General features: G+C 44.6%; 1 protein-coding gene across 4 annotated transcripts in view; it reads right to left on the reverse strand.

Moving 5' to 3' along the window:
- Positions 1-401: 401 nt before the first annotated feature.
- LOC149278800 (protein mono-ADP-ribosyltransferase PARP8) overlaps positions 402-20,533 on the reverse strand; it is a 96,474-nt gene continuing 76,342 nt past the window's right edge. For all 4 annotated transcript variants that reach the window (XM_089501733.1, XM_089501732.1, XM_089501731.1 and 1 more), the window contains 7 exons: positions 19,527-19,639; positions 18,453-18,525; positions 17,802-17,871; positions 16,731-16,807; positions 10,422-10,491; positions 8,917-9,001; positions 402-504 (listed from right to left, as the gene is read on the reverse strand). In XM_089501733.1, coding sequence (XP_089357859.1) covers positions 402-504; positions 8,917-9,001; positions 10,422-10,491; positions 16,731-16,807; positions 17,802-17,871; positions 18,453-18,525; positions 19,527-19,639 — 591 coding nt within the window. The remainder of the gene's footprint in view (positions 505-8,916; positions 9,002-10,421; positions 10,492-16,730; positions 16,808-17,801; positions 17,872-18,452; positions 18,526-19,526; positions 19,640-20,533) is intronic.

A 20,533-nucleotide genomic window follows, 5' to 3' on the forward strand; every position in this document is an offset into this window, starting at 1 on the left:
TAATGTTTCCATATTCCAAATAACTTTAACATAAAAAGCCCATAAAACACTTGATAATTGTATTTATTGCAAGGAAAACCATAGTTATATCAGTAGAAAGTACTAGCCCCGAAATAAGAAACTGGAACAGAATCTAATTTCTGATCACAAACCTCTTACTTCTTTTATTTCACCCCTTTTTGTCGTGTTTTTTTCTTAACACAACACGTTTATGCTAGTTCTGTTGCAATGACATATTCATATGTCTTGTTTAAGTAAAACACTGAAGATATGAATTAAAAATGGTTTGAAGTGTGATCGGCCTTTTAAAATTTAGTGGAATCTGTTCTTTTTTCAGTACAAAGTCCAGCTTTGAGACTGATAATAAAGGCCCCCCCCCACATCGCACCAATTCCCAATAGTTAACCAGTCGCTGTCTGGTTGCCAATGACTCGAAGAATTTCTTTATGGATGCTTGGCTCCTGTGTGTTAATACTTGTGTCACCCACTTGTCCATCTTCGTATCTAAAGACAAAAATATGAATGCTCCTGTTGTGTTATTGTGTTTCACAGAAGGATAACCAACCTTTACATTGTGTATGAAATAAATCTAGAATTGTCAGAAGATTTCTAGAGTAAGATAACCAACACTAGACATTTTGGTAGCAGAATTCTGGAGAATGATATCGAATTTCGCATTGTGTCAGAGAAATTGCAGAGCGAGAAAACCAGTTATTCTTCTGCTACTCTTGATTAAAGTGTGAGTGTTGCACTATTGATGTCTCACATCTACACTTGACTACGTTCTTCTTAAATCAACTCAACAGCACCACAGGATAGGAGGACTTATAAATAGGTTCTATGTCCCCCAATGGCAAAATTTAAGCTTCCACCTGCACATGGTGTGGGGGGAAAGAGGGGCCACTTGCTGGTCCCCTTGGTTAAAATCCCTCCCGCATTGTAACAGCCATTAGGTTTGTACTGGGTTTTTTTTTAAGTCTTGAAGGTTTGGAAGTTACAAATCCAACTCCCATGAACCCAACTGCAATAGGAAATTTAAAATCACAGCTACTGTCACAGCCATTGATTTGCAATCAGAGCCGGCCTTAACTGTTCTGGCGCCCAGTGCGGACTACTCCTCTGGCGCCCCCCTATCCCCCTTCTTACTGCCCCCCCACTCTGCCCTTTCTCACTGCCTCCCCCCCACTCTGCCCCTTCTCACTGCCTCCCTCCCCTGCCCCTTCTCACTGCCTCCCTCCCCTGCCCCTTCTCACTGCCTCCCCCCCTGCCCCTTCTCACTGCCTCCCCCCCTGCCCCTTCTCACTGCCTCCCCCTCTCCCTATCCTTACTTACCTTGCTGCCGGAGTCCTGCGGTGGAAGCGGAAGGCGTCTGTCTTCCCGCTCTGCCGTGGTGCGCGGAATAATGCTGGCGCTCAGCATGAAACACCGGCACCGTGACGGAGTCACGAAGAGTGAGGGGCGCCGAGCGGTTGCTGAAAACTTCACGCGCGACCGCTCGGTGCCCCTGCCCGGGACTTAAATTAAAAAATTGGTTTTTTTGTTTGTTTTAACTTTATTTAACATCCTCCATGTTAAATAAAGTTAAAAAACTTTATTTAACATGGAGGATGTTAAATAAAGTTTAAAAAAAAAGCAGGTGCCCCTGTTGCCATGGCGCCCTGTGCGGCCGCACAGGTCGCACACCCCTAAGGCCGGCCCTGTTTGCAATCAATCATATATTAATGAATACACAATTTGCTCCATAAATTCCAGCAGTGCATGTTACATTTTGAGTCGCTTCAGTCTTGTTAACCTTTAAGTTGATTACTTTTTTTTTTTTTGGTGAACAGACCCCACTCCCACTGTCAGGAGAATTCTAGAGCAAGACGACCAATTGTATGCTATGTCAGGAGTACTCTAGAGCAACACAACCAATTACACAGGCAAGATAAGAAATGATACCGTCATGGAATTCTAGAGGCAATTACACATCATGTCTGTAGAATTTAAGGTCAAGATAAGCAATGAGATGTTGTGTCAGGAAAACTCAAGAGAAAATAACAAAAAGAATTCTAAAGCAAGAAATTAAATTATAGTGTCAAAATTCTAGAGCAGGCCCCTGGGAATCAGCGTAGCTAAATGGACAGGGAGCATGTATGTGTGTGGGTTAGTGCATGCTCAGGGCATGTCCGTGTTTTGATTGGGGTATGTTAATTGAGGGGTGGGAGACCCTAGGTGATATAAGGTGCCCTCTGGGTGACCCCGGTCACTGTCCTTTTTTACAGGCACGGCCAACAGTCTTACCTGCTTGAGCTTCGGTGTGACGGCCTGGAGTATGGACGTGGAGGCGATCCTCGCTGCTCTCAGGGCTGGTGCGGACCAGGACGGTGGTAGGGCGCTGCGTGAGCAGTTTGCTCACCTGCTTCCCCAGGCTGCGGTGCCTGTGGTGCCTGCCGGGTCTGGTGGGGCCGCGGAGGCACCGTCTCGCGGGCGCGTTTCGGGTCGCCGGCGCGCCCGCCCTCCTGCTCGGCTGAGCCCCGTGTCGGGTGGGGGGGCTCGGTACCGGAGCAGGAGTCCGGATCCCGGGCCGCGCGCGCCCCGGGAGGCGTCTCCTCGGGGCGGGCGGCCGTCTTCGCCGCCGTCGTCCCCGCGATGGCGGCGGCGTGCGTCCTCGCGGCGGTCTCGCGAGGCTGCCTCACGGCTCGCGAGGCCTGCTGCTCCCTTGCCGGGGCCGGCAACGGAGGCCCCGGCGCCTGCACAGGTGCCGCGGGATGCGGCACTTCGCCGCGGCCGCTCCGGTGGCCGCGGCCGATCGGTGGAGCTGGCTGGAGGCCGCGCGGGAGCGCGGGAAGCGGCGGGCGGCGTTTCCGCTGCCCGCCCGAAGAGGACGTCGCGGGCGGTTGCGGCAGCCCCATCAGGGGTCAGGCAAGCCGCGGGGGGGGTGAGTAGGCCCGGCGGGGCTGCACGGGGGGCGGCTGGGGGACCTGCTGGGGGGGATGTCTCGGAGGAGGCAGGGGGGTCCTCCGGGGACGACCCGGCCCTCTCTCCAGGGCCCTCGGCCCGCTTACCTCCTCAGGGTGGGGGGATGGTGGGGTCTTCCAGGCTGCAGTACGGCTCCTCTGATGAGGAGGCTTTCGCTACCCCCCTCCCCCCTTTCATTACGGCGCCTGCTGGTGGCTTGCCAAGTTTCGGCCCCCTGGTGGCGGTTTCTGGTACTGCAGGTACTGTTCCAGGACCTATGCTCTCACCCCCTTCCTCTTCACAGGCTGTGTCTGGTGGGCTGCTGCAGGATGCTTCGCCGCTGCTGGGACCGGGACTTCAGGGACCTTCTAGCAATACGGCTTCGGCTACGGCGCCGCAGGAGGTCTGCCGGTCGCTTGGTGGTGAGTTGCCTTCTCATTCTGTGGGCCTCTTGGGAGCCGGGGTGGAGGGTCGCTCGGGCTCTTCTATGGGTGCTTTTCTGTCAGGTCTGCGGGGTTTTTTGGATGCGTGGGAGCGCGACAGGGGTGCTGGTCCATCGGGGTCGGGGCTGGATAGTCAGGTTAGGTCCGTGTGGGAGCAACCTGGTGGTGGCGCGGGGTCTTTGGGTTCGGTTTCCTTTTCTGTGCCTGCTGTGGCGGGGTCTGCTGATGCCGGGACGTCTGGCCCGGTGGCACCCGGGGTTCCGGTGGCGGTGGCCCCGCCGGCTGGCGGGGCTGCTGCGGTGATTGGCTCGGTGCCAGTTGTGGATGCAGCTTTAGGGGTGGCGGACGTGGCTCGCGGGGCGGCCTACATGTGTTGGTCTGGCCCGCTTGGCCTGCATTTGAAACAGGAGGTTAAAGACAAGATCTGGAAAGGGGAGTTTTTGGAGATTTTCTCCCTTCTGCCGCTGGAGGAGGCACCAGAAGGTGCGACGACACCAGTGGACGTCGCCGCGATGCGCCCGTGGCTAAGCCAATATAGGGACCGGCGGGCTGCTGACATTTTGTTGCGGGGGTTTTCGGAGGGGTTTTGGATTCCCTTTGTGGATGCCCCTGGTTCGGTTAATTTTCGGAATTTGCGCTCTGTTGCGGAATTTCCTGATGTTGTTAGGGACAAGTTGCGTAAGGAGGTTGAGTTAGGGCGCATGGCGGGCCCTTTCGCCGTGCAGCCTTTGGCAAATTTGCGGGTGTCCCCGCTCGGGGTGGTTCCTAAGAAGGATCCTGGTAAGTTTCGTTTGATTCATCACTTATCGTACCCCCGTGGTAGTTCGGTTAATGACGGCATTTCGGCTGACATGGTTCGGGTTGTTTACGCGTCATTTGATAAGGCGGTTGACATGGTGCGGTCGGCGGGTCGTGGGGCCCTGTTGGCAAAGACAGATATTGAGGCGGCGTTTCGCCTTCTCCCGGTTCACCCGGCCTGCCATCATTTGTTGGGTTGTCAGTTTGAGGGTTGTTTTTACGTTGATATGTGCCTCCCGATGGGTTGTTCTATATCTTGCTCCTATTTTGAATGTTTTAGCACGTTTTTGGAGTGGGTTGTTCGGGAGGAGGCGGGTTTGGCTTCTATCCTGCATTATCTGGACGATTTTTTGTGTATCGGGGCGGGGGATTCGGGGGATTGTCTTCGTCTCCTTCACACCGTGCAGGCCGTGATGTGTCGTTTTGGAGTTCCTCTTGCGGCCGACAAGACGGAGGGTCCCTCGACCTGTCTGAGTTTCCTTGGAATCGAGATCGATTCTGTGGCGCTGGAGTGCCGCTTGCCTGTTGATAAGCTGGTTGACCTGAAGGGGTTTGTTGCCAGGGTGCGGGGGATGAGGAAGATTCAGCTTTGTCAGTTGCAATCGCTGTTGGGGAAGTTGAACTTCGCTTGTCGCATTTTGCCGATGGGTCGGGTTTTTAGCCGGCGGCTGGCTGCGGCGACGGCGGGTGTTGTCCGGCCCCGCCATTTTATTCGGCTCACTCGTCCGCTGCGGGACGACTTGGCTGTCTGGGGTTCCTTTTTGGATACCTACAATGGTCGGTCGTATTGGCAGACACCCCAGGTTTCTAATTCCCAGTTGCATCTTTACACGGATGCGGCTGGGTCGGTGGGTTTCGGGGCTATCCTGGGGGTGCACTGGTGTGCTGAGAGATGGCCGGTCTCCTGGAGGGAGTCGGGGCTCACCCGGAACTTGGCGTTCCTGGAGCTTTTTCCCATTTTGGTGGCGGTAGAGGTATGGGGTGATGTTCTCCGTGATCGGCGGGTTCTGTTTCATTGCGACAACTTGGGGGTTGTTCAGGCTATCAATACTTTGACGGCTTCCTCTCCTCCGGTGGTTCGCCTTTTGCGTCGGCTGGTGTTGCGGTGTTTGGGTCTGAATGTGACCTGTAGGGCAGTGCATATACCCGGTGTCAACAACGTGACGGCTGATGCTCTTTCTCGCTTTCAGTGGGCGGAGTTTCGAGCTACGGCACCGTTCGCGGACGAAGACGGGGTCCCGTGTCCAGTGGACCTGTGGTCCCTTGGGTTGGACGAGTGACGGAGTGGATTCGCAATTCGGTTTCCAGGTCCACCTGGGGGAGGTATGGTAAAGTGTGGGACGAGTGGGCGGCCTTTGAGGATGGCTGTGGGGGTTTCCCGACTCACGCTGCTCGGGTTCGTGGCTTGCTTTCCCTCCTGTGTCAGTGGGACTCGACCGGGGTGTCCCCGTCCGCGGCTTCTGCTCGCCTGTCGGGTCTTAGTTTTTTGTGTAAGTTGATGGGCATCGTCGATTTTACCAAGGATTTCCTTGTTCGCCAGGCCTTGAGGGGATGGCGCAAGGGGGTTGTTGCGAGGGATACTCGGCGGCCGGTTTCGGCTGCGTTGCTGGTTCGGTTGTGTGGGGTGTTGGGTTCTGTTTGTGTTTCAGACTTCGAGGTTCGGTTGTTTAGGGCGGCTTTTAGCTTAGCCTTTTTCGGGGCTATGCGGATAGGGGAGTTGGTTAGCCCTAGTAAGCGTGTGCCTGGCGGTGTTTTGGCGGAGGATGTGGATTTGGGGGATGGTGGTCTGTGCTTTCGCATTCGGCGCTCCAAAACGGATGTCCTGGGTCGGGGGTCTTGTGTTCGTTTGGGTGCCATTGCGGGCTCACCTATTTGCCCGGTGTCGTCAGTTCACGAGTTTCTCTTGGTTCGCCCGGCGGTGGGGGGTCCGCTGTTGGTGCATCAGGACGGGTCGTTTTTATCCCATTTCCAGTTTGTCAGCGTTTTTCGGAAGTCGCTGTCGGTCTTGGGTGTTCCTGCCGGGTCTTTTGGGGGTCATTCCTTTCGGATTGGTGCAGCCACGGAGGCTACCCGGGTTGGTTTGCCTGATTCCTCTGTGCAACGTATTGGGCGCTGGCGATCGGGTCGTTTTAGGTCGTATGTTCGTTTGGATATGCCTGTTTAATGTTCTCTGTTTTTTGTAGGTGTGGTTCTCCCTCAAGTCTGGCTCGTTGGACATTCCTTCATCTTCTGGGCCAGGAGGCGGGCGGCAGTCCGCCCGAACGGGGAGCAGTTGGGGTTCTCTCCTCTTGCGGTTGAGGTGCGGTGGTTCGGGAAGCGGGGGATGCGGTGGGTTCATCTCCTCCCTGAGCTGGTCCGGTTGTCTCGGTTATTGGGTCCTCCCTCTGTCCTGGTGATTCACCTCGGGGGGAATGATCTTGGGGTAGTCCCGGTCAGGTCTCTGGGTGACACGGTTCTTCGGGACCTTGCTAGGGTTCTTGTTTTGTTTCCTGATGTCCGCTTGGTATGGTCCGAGGTGGTGTCTCGGAATTTTTGGCGGGTGGCGACTAACCAGCGGGCCCTGGAGCGGTCGCGGGTTAAGTTTAATCGTTGGATTTCCAAGTTTGTGGCTAGCGTTAATGGCGTGACGGTTCGGCATAGGGTGTTTGAGAGGGACGCGGCTACTTTGTTTCGGAGTGATGGCGTTCATTTGAATGACATCGGTTTGGATCTTTTCAATTTGGCTCTGCAGGAGGCTATCAGTCAGGCCATGGCGTGTGTTGGTGGGGGCCCCCGCTGATTTAAGGGGTTAAACAGCGGGGTTAGTGGCGGTTTGTGTGTCCTTGCCGGTCTGGTTTTGGTAAGTGATGGAGTTTGGATGCTGGTGTAATGGAAGGCTCAATCCTCCCCTAACCTCTGGTGTTTTATTGGACGTGCCCACCGAGCTTGTTGGACGGCTGGTGGTTAGCATTGGTGGTGGGGCAGCGAAAGGTAGCTGTCAATTTTGTTTGGACGAGGGGGGAGGTGAGTACCTGTGGTCTGGATTGTGCAGTGTGAGAGGCCGGCAAGGACGGGGTTAATTCGGTTCCTGTGTTGGTTATGTTTTGAATATGTTACGGTAATGTGTTATGTATATTTGTATATTTGTATTTATTATTTATCGGTTATTGTATATTATTCTTATTGGTTTATGGTGTTTTGGGCCAACACAGTGTTTTATGGTTTTATAATAAAATTGTGCTGTGGCCTGCTTTATCCAATTTCGGTCTCCGTGTCGTTATTTGGTGGGTTAAACTGGTTTTGGGTTTACAATGCACGATACACACTACCTACATACAAGGCCCCTGGGAATCAGCGTAGCTAAATGGACAGGGAGCATGTATGTGTGTGGGTTAGTGCATGCTCAGGGCATGTCCGTGTTTTGATTGGGGTATGTTAATTGAGGGGTGGGAGACCCTAGGTGATATAAGGTGCCCTCTGGGTGACCCCGGTCACTGTCCTTTTTTACAGGCACGGCCAACAGTCTTACCTGCTTCCCACCCTCCCTCCCTATTTCTTGTGTACTACCTTTCTTTCTTTTGTCACAGCTGGCGGTTTGTGTGTCCTTGCCGGTCTGGTTTTGGTAAGTGATGGAGTTTGGATGCTGGTGTAATGGAAGGCTCAATCCTCCCCTAACCTCTGGTGTTTTATTGGACGTGCCCACCGAGCTTGTTGGACGGCTGGTGGTTAGCATTGGTGGTGGGGCAGCGAAAGGTAGCTGTCAATTTTGTTTGGACGAGGGGGGAGGTGAGTACCTGTGGTCTGGATTGTGCAGTGTGAGAGGCCGGCAAGGACGGGGTTAATTCGGTTCCTGTGTTGGTTATGTTTTGAATATGTTACGGTAATGTGTTATGTATATTTGTATATTTGTATTTATTATTTATCGGTTATTGTATATTATTCTTATTGGTTTATGGTGTTTTGGGCCAACACAGTGTTTTATGGTTTTATAATAAAATTGTGCTGTGGCCTGCTTTATCCAATTTCGGTCTCCGTGTCGTTATTTGGTGGGTTAAACTGGTTTTGGGTTTACAATGCACGATACACACTACCTACATACAAGGACTTTAAAGCAAGAAAAACAATTGAATATTGTGCCAAATGACCTAAGGATCTGCATAATCTTCTTGTAATGTATTCTAATCATCATATAATACTAAAATATTTACTAGTAAATGTGCAATATACTTTTACATGTCCCATATAGGGTACCAAATGGATAAAAAAAGGATTCTTTGGTATTCATTTTCCTGCTTTTTTCTATAGAGGGTGCACCTGCGCAATGCATTAGTGTATGGACCTCATAATGATCTACATACATCTATCAAGAATGATCAGCCACATATATGTGTTTAGGAATCGGTAAGCTCAGCATTTTTTGTTTAAATCATGAGTGAAAATGTATATCTTGCTCAAGATATTTTCTTTAATAAGTTCTATAAGTAATAAAGAAAAGGTAAATGTAAGAAAACCATTTGATTTTTCAGTGTATCCAGTAAACTTACATACAAACTGTTACAATTTAGGTAAAACTTCCACAGAGGTTGCACTCACCTCAGTGTGAATTTCCACTCAAATGATGTAGACATCTATGAAGAATTGTGAATCAAAATGGCATTATGCTAACTGTACTCTAACATACCAGTTGTTAAATATCTACAGATCTTTCACAATGGACAGTTTGTCACCTCCTAGCGACATATTGTAGAGTACTTACACAAAAAAGAACCTTGTACAGACGTGATCAGTATTGGGAACAACCCAGATCTCCCCATGTTTGTGCAGTTCTGGTGAAGTGATAACTGTAGAGAAAATACATAAAATACTATGACATTTGTGAGTTTGTGCAGTGCATTTTTGAGGCATGCCAGTAAATATACATATATACATCACAAATAAGTAGCACGCAGTTTAACAAATCTATGAACATTATGAAACATAACAATAGGACACATTTCATAGACAAAATGTACAAAAGTTATTTGAGATGGGTTTCCCCTACATTATCTGGGTTGGGCATTGCATAGCCCTTAGAGAACATAGACTATCTTTAGGTGCCTTAGATCATTAGATGACTAGGAAGTAGAATTTTTTTTAGTCTATTTGGCCATCCTGTTTTTCATTATTCCCCCCCAGGCTAAGGGGTGTATAGATGGAGCAGAGGACCATGAAATGGCTCCATATTGGGTAATTATGCTGCCATTATACACAATAGGGTGAAAGAAGTCGCAGAGCCTCGGTAAACATTGTAAAGGGACAGGAGGGTTTGTAGATTTTTCTTTTCTTTTGATCCTACTTACTGAGAGTATCCAGCATTATAGTTACAGCTTCATAGCCTCACATAATTAAAAAAATACTACCAGTCAAGTATTATGCCACTTCACTCAACTCTCTTTTAATTAAATGTACTTAAGGTACACAAGGAAATCTTTCCGAGAAATCAAGCTTACACATAGAGAATGTATTTGTGCTACCAACAGCCTTTGCCAGGAGCTTTTCACTCTATCCCGGGTGCATGTGGGAAAAAGATCTGGACTCCTTTCTCCACTCCTTTACTGTTTGTAGTGCCCGGGAGAGAATTGTGAAGCAAAAGTCATGTTTACAAATCTTGTTTGTAACTAAATACACGATTTCTGAGCATATCGACAGATAATTACATAGAATTTCATGTAATACTAAAGGATACATGCAATGACAAGACTCTGCCATGGATCAGTATATGGTGCCTGCAGCCCTGCAGCCTGTCTGTCACTGTAAAGAAGGGCAGGAAGGGGCATCAGCAAAATCTGCGTTATTCTTCGTTTAGCTGGTTATTATGGATGTATTACAATTTGATTAATATTAAACTATATGGATGATTTAATCCATTGAGTGAAATTGTCATCTCTATACCCTCAAACCTTTCCACGCCAGCTTATTCAGTCATGGGTTAAAACACTGGTTCTTGTGTATGGAGCCTGAGACTATAGGGTTATCATTTCATATCGCAGCCACCCGAACAGGATTGAAGTGACTAGATTACTGCGGGGAGCCAAGTATTTATTGCCTCAGGACTCGGGGACTGGTTGCATCTGCACGCCTTGTTCCCCTTGTTACTCTGCTGTTAATGCCAGTGTCTAGCTGAAGCCAACAGGTCCTACGGCTTACTGGTCTGCACATGGATGCCTAGGACTTTAGAAATGACAGATATAGATTCCACTTTTCAAGGTCAACAGATCTCACCTTCACATAAGGCTATACATTTCAAGTTACGGCTTTGCAAAAATTGGGATTGTTGTCCTTTTTTCTGTGACTAAAAGTCAAGAAAAGTAAAAGTTACATCCAAAGAAAATGTAATGACAAGTGTTTTAACCTGAAACGTAAGAATTAGCATTAAAAATCCATACTCATTTTGTAAAATGACAAATCATATCAAATAGGATTCAAAAGTATTTTCATCTAAAATGTTTGATATAAATGTTCACACTAATGTGTGATATTCACAATAAACAGTGAATCTAACTCAAGATGGGAAATTAATTCCATTAATTCATACAGTATTTTTTTTATTTCCATACATTTATTAATGTAGGAGGATAAGGTGAAGGAAGACAAAATTGTACCTCTTTTGGTCTAAAATGATAATTTATGCTTATTTCATTTAGTTATAAACAGAGACAAATCATTATATCATTGTATTGTAATAAATAATAAAATGCAGGGTACATCAGGACATCAACATTTGAAATAATGAAGGGCTATGAATGATGGTTGATGGTTCCAGCCTAAGAGTAAATGATATCCAGATAATTTTTTTACTGGACTTAATAATAAATCCTAGTTACCGATGCTTTTTTGGGGCCACTTCACAGTTAATAATAAAGCACAAACTAAATTTTTTTAGAGAATTAAATGCACCTGACCACTTCAAACATGGATGGAAACAAGTATAATTGTAGTGTCACGGAGCTGGCTCGTCCGACCGACTGCCTCCGCTGTCTTGTGCTCCCTTAGCCTGGGACAACACACTTTCCCCGGTTCCCCAGTCACTAGCCGAGACTCAGTGTAGGGTAAAACCAAACGAAGACTCATTTATTTTAGACACACAGAGCTGGATATATCCAGCCAAACACACATTAACATAAAACAAGATATTGGGACACAAACCTCCCCCTTAATCTGCCTCTCAGAGACAACAGGGGCAGTAACGGGATTAACAATACAATAGGGGGGAGACTGATTTATATAACATTAAACATCAAAGAATGGTGGTCACTCCCTGGTGGCAGATCCTGGCTGTCTGCTGGAGATAATCCCCTCAGCCAGTGATGAGATGATACTGCTGGGGGTAGCCACAGAAGTCTCTACAAACCCAGGGCCCATAGTCAATAGGGAGGAGGCTGGCAGTCAGGCTTCTCCAGTGGCCCCAGTGATGGAGGCTTCCGTCACATGTAGTTATACATTTTAATAAATAAACTTACATTAAGGTCTTGAATCTTCAGCAAACATCCGGTATATATATGGGGTTAAATCCCAGACTTTCATAGCAACATTCACAGTAATAAAACCAGCGGAACAATTTTAAAACCAAAAAATTAAAACAAAATAAAGTCCATAAGTTGCAACCGTCTCCACGCTACGCGTTTCGCACACTTTCTGCACTTCTTCCGGGCATGTCACTGGATTGAGAGTCTTCCCTTAAATATCCTACAATTTCCAATATTTTTCTATGCAAATTTCTTATCATCTTATCTATCATGGTAACTTTGCGTCATTCCTTCATGAAGTTGTGCCGTGGTCTTAACCAAGCCTCCAAACCGGAGTGGTTTCTTCTCATTATTCCCAACTTGTTTGGTTTCATTAAATTACCAAAAACAAAAGAATCAATAGAGCAACATAACATAACATCGCGTCTTTAAGATATCAGTTGTGTTATGTTGCTTTATTGAATAAAATATTGAAACCAAAGGAATATTGAGAAGAATCCGCTCCGCTTTGGTGGCGCGGTTAAGACCATGGCAAGGAATGACGCAAAGTTCCTGCGATAGATAAGATGCGGAAGAAATTTGTACAGGAAAATATCGTAAATCACGGGATGTTTAAGGGAAGAATCTAAATCTACTGACATGCAAAACGAATAGCGTGGAGGCGATTGTGACTTACTTGTGGACTTTATTTTTTAATTTTTTTGGGGGGGTTTTAAACTGCTGGTTTTCTATTAAAACCCAAACTTCCTATCAAAGTTTGGGATTTAACCAGGGGAGGGCTGGCAGCCTAAGGCCTGGGGGGCAAGTCTAGTCAAGTGGCCCATTGCACCTGTGGCAGATCCTGTATGTGGCACCCCCCCACCCACACACACTTCAAAACTGCATAGTTTCTATGGTTAGGCAAACACTGACAGGGGTACAGCAAAATTGTTATCATTATATACTGAGGCACACATTGACGGTGGTACAGCATAACTGTTATCATTATATACTTAGGGATTACTCTGTACCACCGTCAATGTGCGCCTATACTTTGAGTCAGACACTGACAATACTGCAGTACAACCCCTATCACTATATACTAAGCCAAACATTGATGTGGTGTAGGCCTAACACTTCAGTGACTGGCTTAGTACATAGTAGGGATCCACCGAAATGAAAATTCTGGACCGCAATCACACTCCTATCATGCCTAGACAGCCTCCCTATGCCATGCTATCCCCCCACACTTCCATGCAATCTGAAACCCTCATTCACAAACATTCATCATAAACTATAGCATAACACCCATCACTCTCACTAATATTTTCCTATCTTTCCTCTGGCACTGTCACTTTTCCTCCTCCTCTTCATTCTTCCTCTTCTTCCTCTTCTGTGTCCCGTCCTTCCGGTGCAGAGAGCGTGGAAGACGGTGGGCGTGGCTTCAGTGTTGTGCGCCGAGATTTGACATCAAGTCCCGACGCACAGCCACAGTTGCCGCGCGCATCGTTTTTGGAGGACAGTCCCGGTGGCAGCCGCTTAGTTTTTAACTTTGCGGCTGCCATGAATGTTCGTCTGCCGGCCACCCGGCCAGCCCGCCAGCCCGGATTCAGGACGGCCTGGGGGGCAATTGCCCCCCGGCCCAGCACGCCCCTGGATTTAACCCCATATATATTGGATGTTTGTGGAACATTCAAGACCTTAATGGAAGGTTATTTATTTATCGAAATTTGTATCTACATTTCTGCTTGTTTACATCCACATTTCTTCATTTTTGAGAGTTGAAGCTATTCAGAGAATAGTGAAGTGGTCCAGTACATCTAATATGAAAAATTCTATATTCTGCTGAAAGCTTGTTCAAGAAAAAGATTATTTTTTACTTTTTTTAATTTATTGCGTATTAAAGCGCACATATCACTTTTCTTTTTCTTTAAACTTGCTTTTAATGTGATTGAAGGAAACACATTGATATGTTGTGCTGCTGGTGAAAGCGCTGTATAATTGTACGCATTCTGTGCAGGAAAGAGGCTAATCGTTGGTGTGTTTGGCCACTTTTAATTTAAAACTAAGCTGTGAGAAATACATCGACAAAATCAATTAATGTGCCCAACTTACACCAAATAAACTTTGGTTTTCATTACCTTGAGCTGTCTTGCATTTTATTAAAAGCAAGAAAACTGCTAAAGGTCCCAATGTATGTTCCTTAGAATATGAAAATCATTTAAAAGTCATCCTGTTCATATAGACGTTTTCCCCGGGCTCTAGGGTGTAAAAATGTACAACTAACAATATCTATATGTGTCCCCTGTCGAAAGAAGTGTTTCTAGAATCAGTCATGCATAATGACCTACAGGACTCAAACTTGTCGTGTCAAGGTGGCGATGTCCTATTTGTGCCTTATATTTAAGGTAGAGAATTCAATTGTAGACAATATTGTGATAATATTAGGAATTGTAGCAAATAAGTAATAGGTATTCCAATGAGCCATTTATATTCTTGTAAAATAGTTTAAACAATATTGTAGAATTTACCCTTTTAGTTTAGATCTTATTAAAAGCAACCCGGTCTGGTCTTATTATCTAAGTCTCAGACACCCCCCAAAAAACACACTAAAAATAATAAAAAATATAAGAAACAAAAGTAGTGTTATTACTTGGACTGTAAACTCTCAGGGTATGGTACCTACTAATGTGTAGTACACGGGTTAAAGGTAGCCATTTAAAAGCAAAGTTGCAGAAAATAAATGTTTATTTACTGATCATATTACTTTGTAAATATATTTAATATGTAGTCCCTGTGTCCTAAAAGGTGGGAAATTAGCATTATATGTGAAATTTTGCAATATTTACACTGATGTTAAGCAATATTGCTGGAACACTCTTGAAAAACCAAAATTGTGGCAGCCCTTGTAAGGGGTGGTTGAGGAAAGGAGACCACATGAGTACACGAAAACAAGAAATGGGATACATAACGCAGGCCCTACCACTTTGGGCAGGCCCGGACTGGCCATCGGGCACACCGGGCATTTTCCCGGTGGGCCGGGCCGCGGCAGGGCCGGGTTGACTTAGGGGCTGATGGAGCTGCAGCTTCAGGCCCCTACCTTAAAATAGGTCCAGTCAGGACCGGACTGACTGGGCCTATGCGGCCTCTACGGCCGCATTAACGCAGGGCATAAGGGGCACCTGCCCCTTAAGCCCGCCGCAACTGCGACCGGGTCCGCCACTTTAAGGGGCCGGGAATCCCCCACCAGGGCCGGCCTCACGGGTGTGCGGCCGCACAGGGTTTAAATGAAAACATCTGGGGGAGTTTTTTTAACTTTATTTAACATCCTCCATGTTAAATAAAGTTTTTGTTAACTTTATTTAACATGGAGGATGTTAAATAAAGTTAAAAAAAGAAACCCAATGTTTTAATTTAATCCCTGTGCGGTCGCAGACCCCTAAGGCCGGCCCTGGTGGGGGCTTCCCGGCCCCTTAGAGTGGCGGACCCGGTCACAGTTGCGGCGGGCTTAAAGGGCCCTATGTTAATGCGGCCGTAGAGGTTTTAAGGTAGGGGCCTGGAGCTGCAGCTCCATCAGCCCCTAAATCAATCCGGCCTTGCCGCGGGCCCGGTCGCAGTTGCTGCTTGCTCCAGGCAACAAGGTAAGTAGGGTGAGGGAGGGGGGTGCAGTGAGAAGGGGCAGAGAGGGGTACATATTGAGAAGTGGGGAAGGGGGTACATAATGAAAAGGGGGAACATAGTGAGAAGGGGCAGATAAGATGGGGAGAGGGGGTAGTGTGAATGCGTATGAGAATGAATGAATAAATGTGTGGATGAATTGTGTGAATGCGTATGACAATTAATGAATTCATGTGTGGATGAATTGCTTAAATGATTTGTGAGACTGCATTAATGAATGTGTTAATGATTTGGGTGAATGAGTGAGTAAATGCAAAGATGGTACATAAAGGGTGGGCTTTAACAATAAATAAATAAATAAAAATGGGCTGGTCAGGCTTAAATGCCCGGGCCTATTTTTTGTCCCAGTCCGGGCCTGACTTTGGGGCACATATTTCAGTCTCCACACATACGCATATGTGTACACATACTGACCCTCACACATGCATACACACATATAATCATAATACACATACGTATGTACACACACTCTGCCTCATTCCAGTCAGGCCTATGACAGGGTACTTTTTAATGATACATAGTCACATAATGACACTCCTTGCGCTGATGGCCCCAAGCGACAAGTTAGTGGTGCACTTTGCAATTCTAGTGTAGACAATACCGCCTTCAAGTAGAGTCTGTTGGTATACTGGGTGTTGGTATACTGGGTACTGTTATACTAGGCACTGGTATACTGGGTTTGTCCCGAGGAAGCAAAACCATATACAGACACTATACTACTACAGGTGAACTGCGTCAGAGGGTATAGTAGGGGAAGGTACAGATTCTGCATTAAGTAATATGTATTGTAGGGGACAGCTCACGCATGGGGCGGCAATGACAGTTTCACACAGGTTTCCAACGTAAAAGCGTGTTTATTTAGATGTTGTAATCACAGAGCACCTTGTAAACAAAACAAACTATAAGCCTGTCCGGCTCTAACTAAACAGCAGGATACCTCTCTAGCAGCCTAAGGTCTGACGCAAAGTAACCAGTTTTGTATGGGGTAAAGCTTCATACCTGGTGGGCTGCAGCGCTGGCTGTAGCTGCTCCTTCATTCAGTGTCTCCCTCCCTCTGAAAACCTAACAGCCCTTTCTTTTAAGGCCTCCTCCCCAGTAACGAGCTTAGGAAGCCTCACCTGAGAGCACCTGGGTTTGCTACCAGGCCTGGCTGAGGTAACCAGGTGAGACATATATCCCATCAACCACTCTCCCATACACTTTACCACAGTATATATATAAAATAATAATGGGGATGCCAACTCTATTTTATCATTGTCTATATAAATCATAACACAATCACTAAAAGATGTTTCATTTTTATTGTTCATTATATATGTTCTTCTACCTGCTCAGGCCCATTTTGTTTTGCTTTCTTCTTCCATATACATTATGTAAAAGCCTAAATATATATTAAGCATAACACTACCTGTATGGTACTGCTGCTCTTACTACTTGATGGAGGATCGTCCTTAGCCGATACTTTCTGCTGCTTCTTATTCATCCCTGTAATATAGTAATTTCATGAAACTGTATCGCATGCTTCAATCTCGCCCATCGCCAGCGCTCATTACACATCATAACGGTGATTAAACATTCCATCCCGCATACTAAACACTAGTATTTAATATTGTTGAAACTCTGAATCCATTCCAGAGATAATTTAATTGGGTTAAAATTTGGCCTCGTTCATTTTGCCAGGAACATTTGTCACGTGATCAGAAAGCAGGGACTTATAGGTTGTTGCCATAGACGCTGAAAAACCTTTTAAAATGTCTCATTGTTTTTTGTAATTAGACCGTCATAGGAAAAGAGTAAAGGACAAATCAGAGAAGGTGTTTTTTTTTTGCTAGAGTGCTTTACACCTTTAAAACTATAAACACATGGAAACTTCTCCAAAGAGTTCTGAAATAAGTAATATTAGCACTATGTGTTTGCATAAGAGTGTGTATGAGCATGTGACATCGTGAGGGACAATGGGTATGTATTTGTGTATCTGTAACCCCCCAAGTGTAATTTTTATGAACTTTAACCCACACCCCACTAGGAACAGGATGGGGAGTGAGGAAAGGCATGGCTGGGGGTATATGCCTCCTAGAGGGTTTTAAAAATATTATGTATCCTATCTTGCAGGGGGTGGTCCTTGGACCACTGCTTTGTTATTTTAACACTTATTTATTTTTAAGTAATTTTTATGTAGTGGATGGGTGGTTGTAATTTTGTGAGGACATGTGAGTTCCCATTGAGTTCACACGTCTAAGTTGTAGGCGCTCTCTTTATGAATTGTGTGGTGAATATTAGCATGCAAGGCTCTGAGTCTGCAAGTTGAGTTAACCCATAACAGACCGACGTCTTGCAAGATTTTGTTTGACATAAAAATACATTTTTTAACCACCAGGGTTAATTTTACTACCAATCATAGAATCTACATAGACTGTAAAACACTGAAGAAAGCTGTGACCACTTGAAAGGGGTTTACCAATAATTACCATAGACTTACCTGAGTAACCAAATGATATGCTTGATAAAGGACTAAGATATATTCCACTTCCGTACATGGCACCATGAAGCTGTACACACATAATTAATATTGAAAGGTTTCAGTAATGAAAAACAACTTATTTTTTCTACTGATTTTATCATGTCTGCAAAAGATCTCAATATATTCTATATGTAAATAATACCAAAGTGATTTACTAGTCTTTGGCATGGGTGGGTGCATGAGTAACATCACTGGCAGCAAAGTTTTGATGGGGATGGAGTCCAATGGAGGGGGTTCAGTTTCCACTTCACCTCAGGTTAGTTGTACATGTCCATTATTCAGGTGAGGTGGGTGGTTAGTGGTTCAGATTTTTTGGGTCATACAAATCTTGGGGCTATGTCTACTAGGAAATCTTTCTTGGGGCCAAAATGAAACATTTCCCTGATCTGCTCTGATATTCCAGTTAACTGACCTTCATAGTACAGCTACACATGTGGTATAAAGGAATGTTAAGAAAGGCCACTAATGTAAAAAGAGACAGTTATTTGAAAAAAATATAAAAAAGAGGGTATAGTTGCTAATGAAAATACTTATATCAACAATTACTGAAAATGTAAAAAAATACACTTTTGAAAAACATACATAAATCAAAATAAACAGCTGTGTTACCTGCAGTCTTGTATTGGAAGCAACAACTAAGCCGTTCCTCAGTATAGAGTGCCAGTTTTCAATGTGCGAGCCACTAAAACGGTAATTAAGAAAGGTTTTCAGTACTTTTACAAGCTGCTCATTGCAAAATCTAATGCAAACATGTATATATATAAACATAATATTGTGATATTATGATACCTGCAGAACTATGAATTGGTTTTTCCTTTTATTATTATTTCATCATTTCTATTTATTTTTTTTAGATTTCCAACTTGCATATATATATAGATATAGACAGTTTTTGGATATTCCATAATTTCTCATAACATTCTTAATGAGTTGATCCTCCAAAAACTAAGACTCACAAAGAGTCTATTGTAGGGGCTTGATAATGTGGCAACCTGCGGGTTCTAACAAACCTTTATAAAAACTGTTAAATGTCAAGTAATTAAGATGGCCTAATGTGAGCACTGCTTCAAACTAACAAAACAAGCTCCAAAATGACAATGAATGGCAGAGGTTCCTGGGACGGTTCTATTTATGGTCAAACCTCAATGCTCTACATCACCGATGGACCAAAGTGTCATTAGCAAACAGCGGATGTAAGATCTGTGTGATCCAAGGATACATATACTCTCTTCTATAAGACAAACAATAAATGTACCGTACATATTCAGCTCTACCATGAAAAAATAAAACTAGTATGTGGCTTGAGGAGATAATGGTACTGAAAAAGCTGTGGTGAGTGGCAACAAATTACTCGGACCATCCTACTTAGTCATTCCTCTGACGACTCATCAGAAGACTCATCCTTCCATACAATCACAGTCAGTAAAAATCTATTATTGGATGAAATAGATTTATCGGTAACCTGACTGTACTCATATTCATAAAAACTGAAATGTATTTATTTACACGCCATTAGAAATACCTAATGTATTGGGATACTTACTAAGTGATGAGCAGGTTTTCAGTAATTCATAACACTTCCCTGAACAAGCGTCACTTATATTTGCCATGCTGATATCGTTTCTTTTTAAAGGAAAACCCCATCTACAGAAACAAATCATGGTTTGTGAAGATCAAACTTACTGAAATGCAAATGTGCTCCCAAAAAGTTTCTTCGCAGCTCTAAAATTGGATTCTTTGGCTGGTGGACTGCTGAGAAGTAGGAACTGGTGAGGGGTGTGCATAAATTTCAGTTGCTACAAGAGAAAAGGATGGATTTAAAGCACAGAACAGCCGATCAAACTGAGCTATGGGTTTGATATAACAAGTTACACAAAAATGTGCAATTACACGGAAAGTAATAATATTCAATAAGCAGTCACATAGATTCCTTTGACTCAAAGTTGAGTTATGCTTATATAAAATATGACACATTTTTACATTAAGGGTGTGTGTGCAATTTTGAATAAATTTCATCTTAAACATAAAAAATGATTATTTGTTTGCTTTATATTTAAATTACATAAAAATTTAAATAAATTAGTAAATGTTCTGAAGAAATCTAGAACTAATCATATCTGAGTGCCTCAACATTAAAGGTGAATTCCCAGGGAAAAATATTTAAAACTTGAACATAAAAAATAATACTGTAATTGAGGTTAGTATTGACAAAAGAAAAATAGTTTTAGCTTATTTTGTTTCAATAAAATTAATTTATTTTATTTTTATGGCAATTCCATGTTGTGTCTTCCTCCATAGACTTTCATTGTTTACTAGAGTCAGGCAGTTTGATAAGGAGTTTCTCTAGTAGATTGAGCTCCAATAATAGAGCAGTGACCATACAAATGGTTAATAGGCCTGAAAACATTATATTATGCAAAGATTAGAAATACTTAAAAAAAAAATAAAAAAAACTATCACAATATCTTTAATATCTGATACAAGTAATACAAATAATGATATAATAAATTATATTTTAAATAATCTGATACAGCTGCTACTACTACTACTACTTATAACAATAATAATGATAATACACATTATATTATTATTATTATTAACTATCTGATACTAGTAGCCATTTGATTATGTTTGATTTAAGATACAAGACAAGTACAAAACTAGTTATATACATTATACCGTTATTAAAA

Source organism: Sceloporus occidentalis, unplaced genomic scaffold, assembly GCF_023333645.1.
Source record: "Sceloporus occidentalis isolate IW3139 unplaced genomic scaffold, rSceOcc1.0.p SCAF_180, whole genome shotgun sequence".
Taxonomy (NCBI): domain Eukaryota; kingdom Metazoa; phylum Chordata; class Lepidosauria; order Squamata; family Phrynosomatidae; genus Sceloporus; species Sceloporus occidentalis.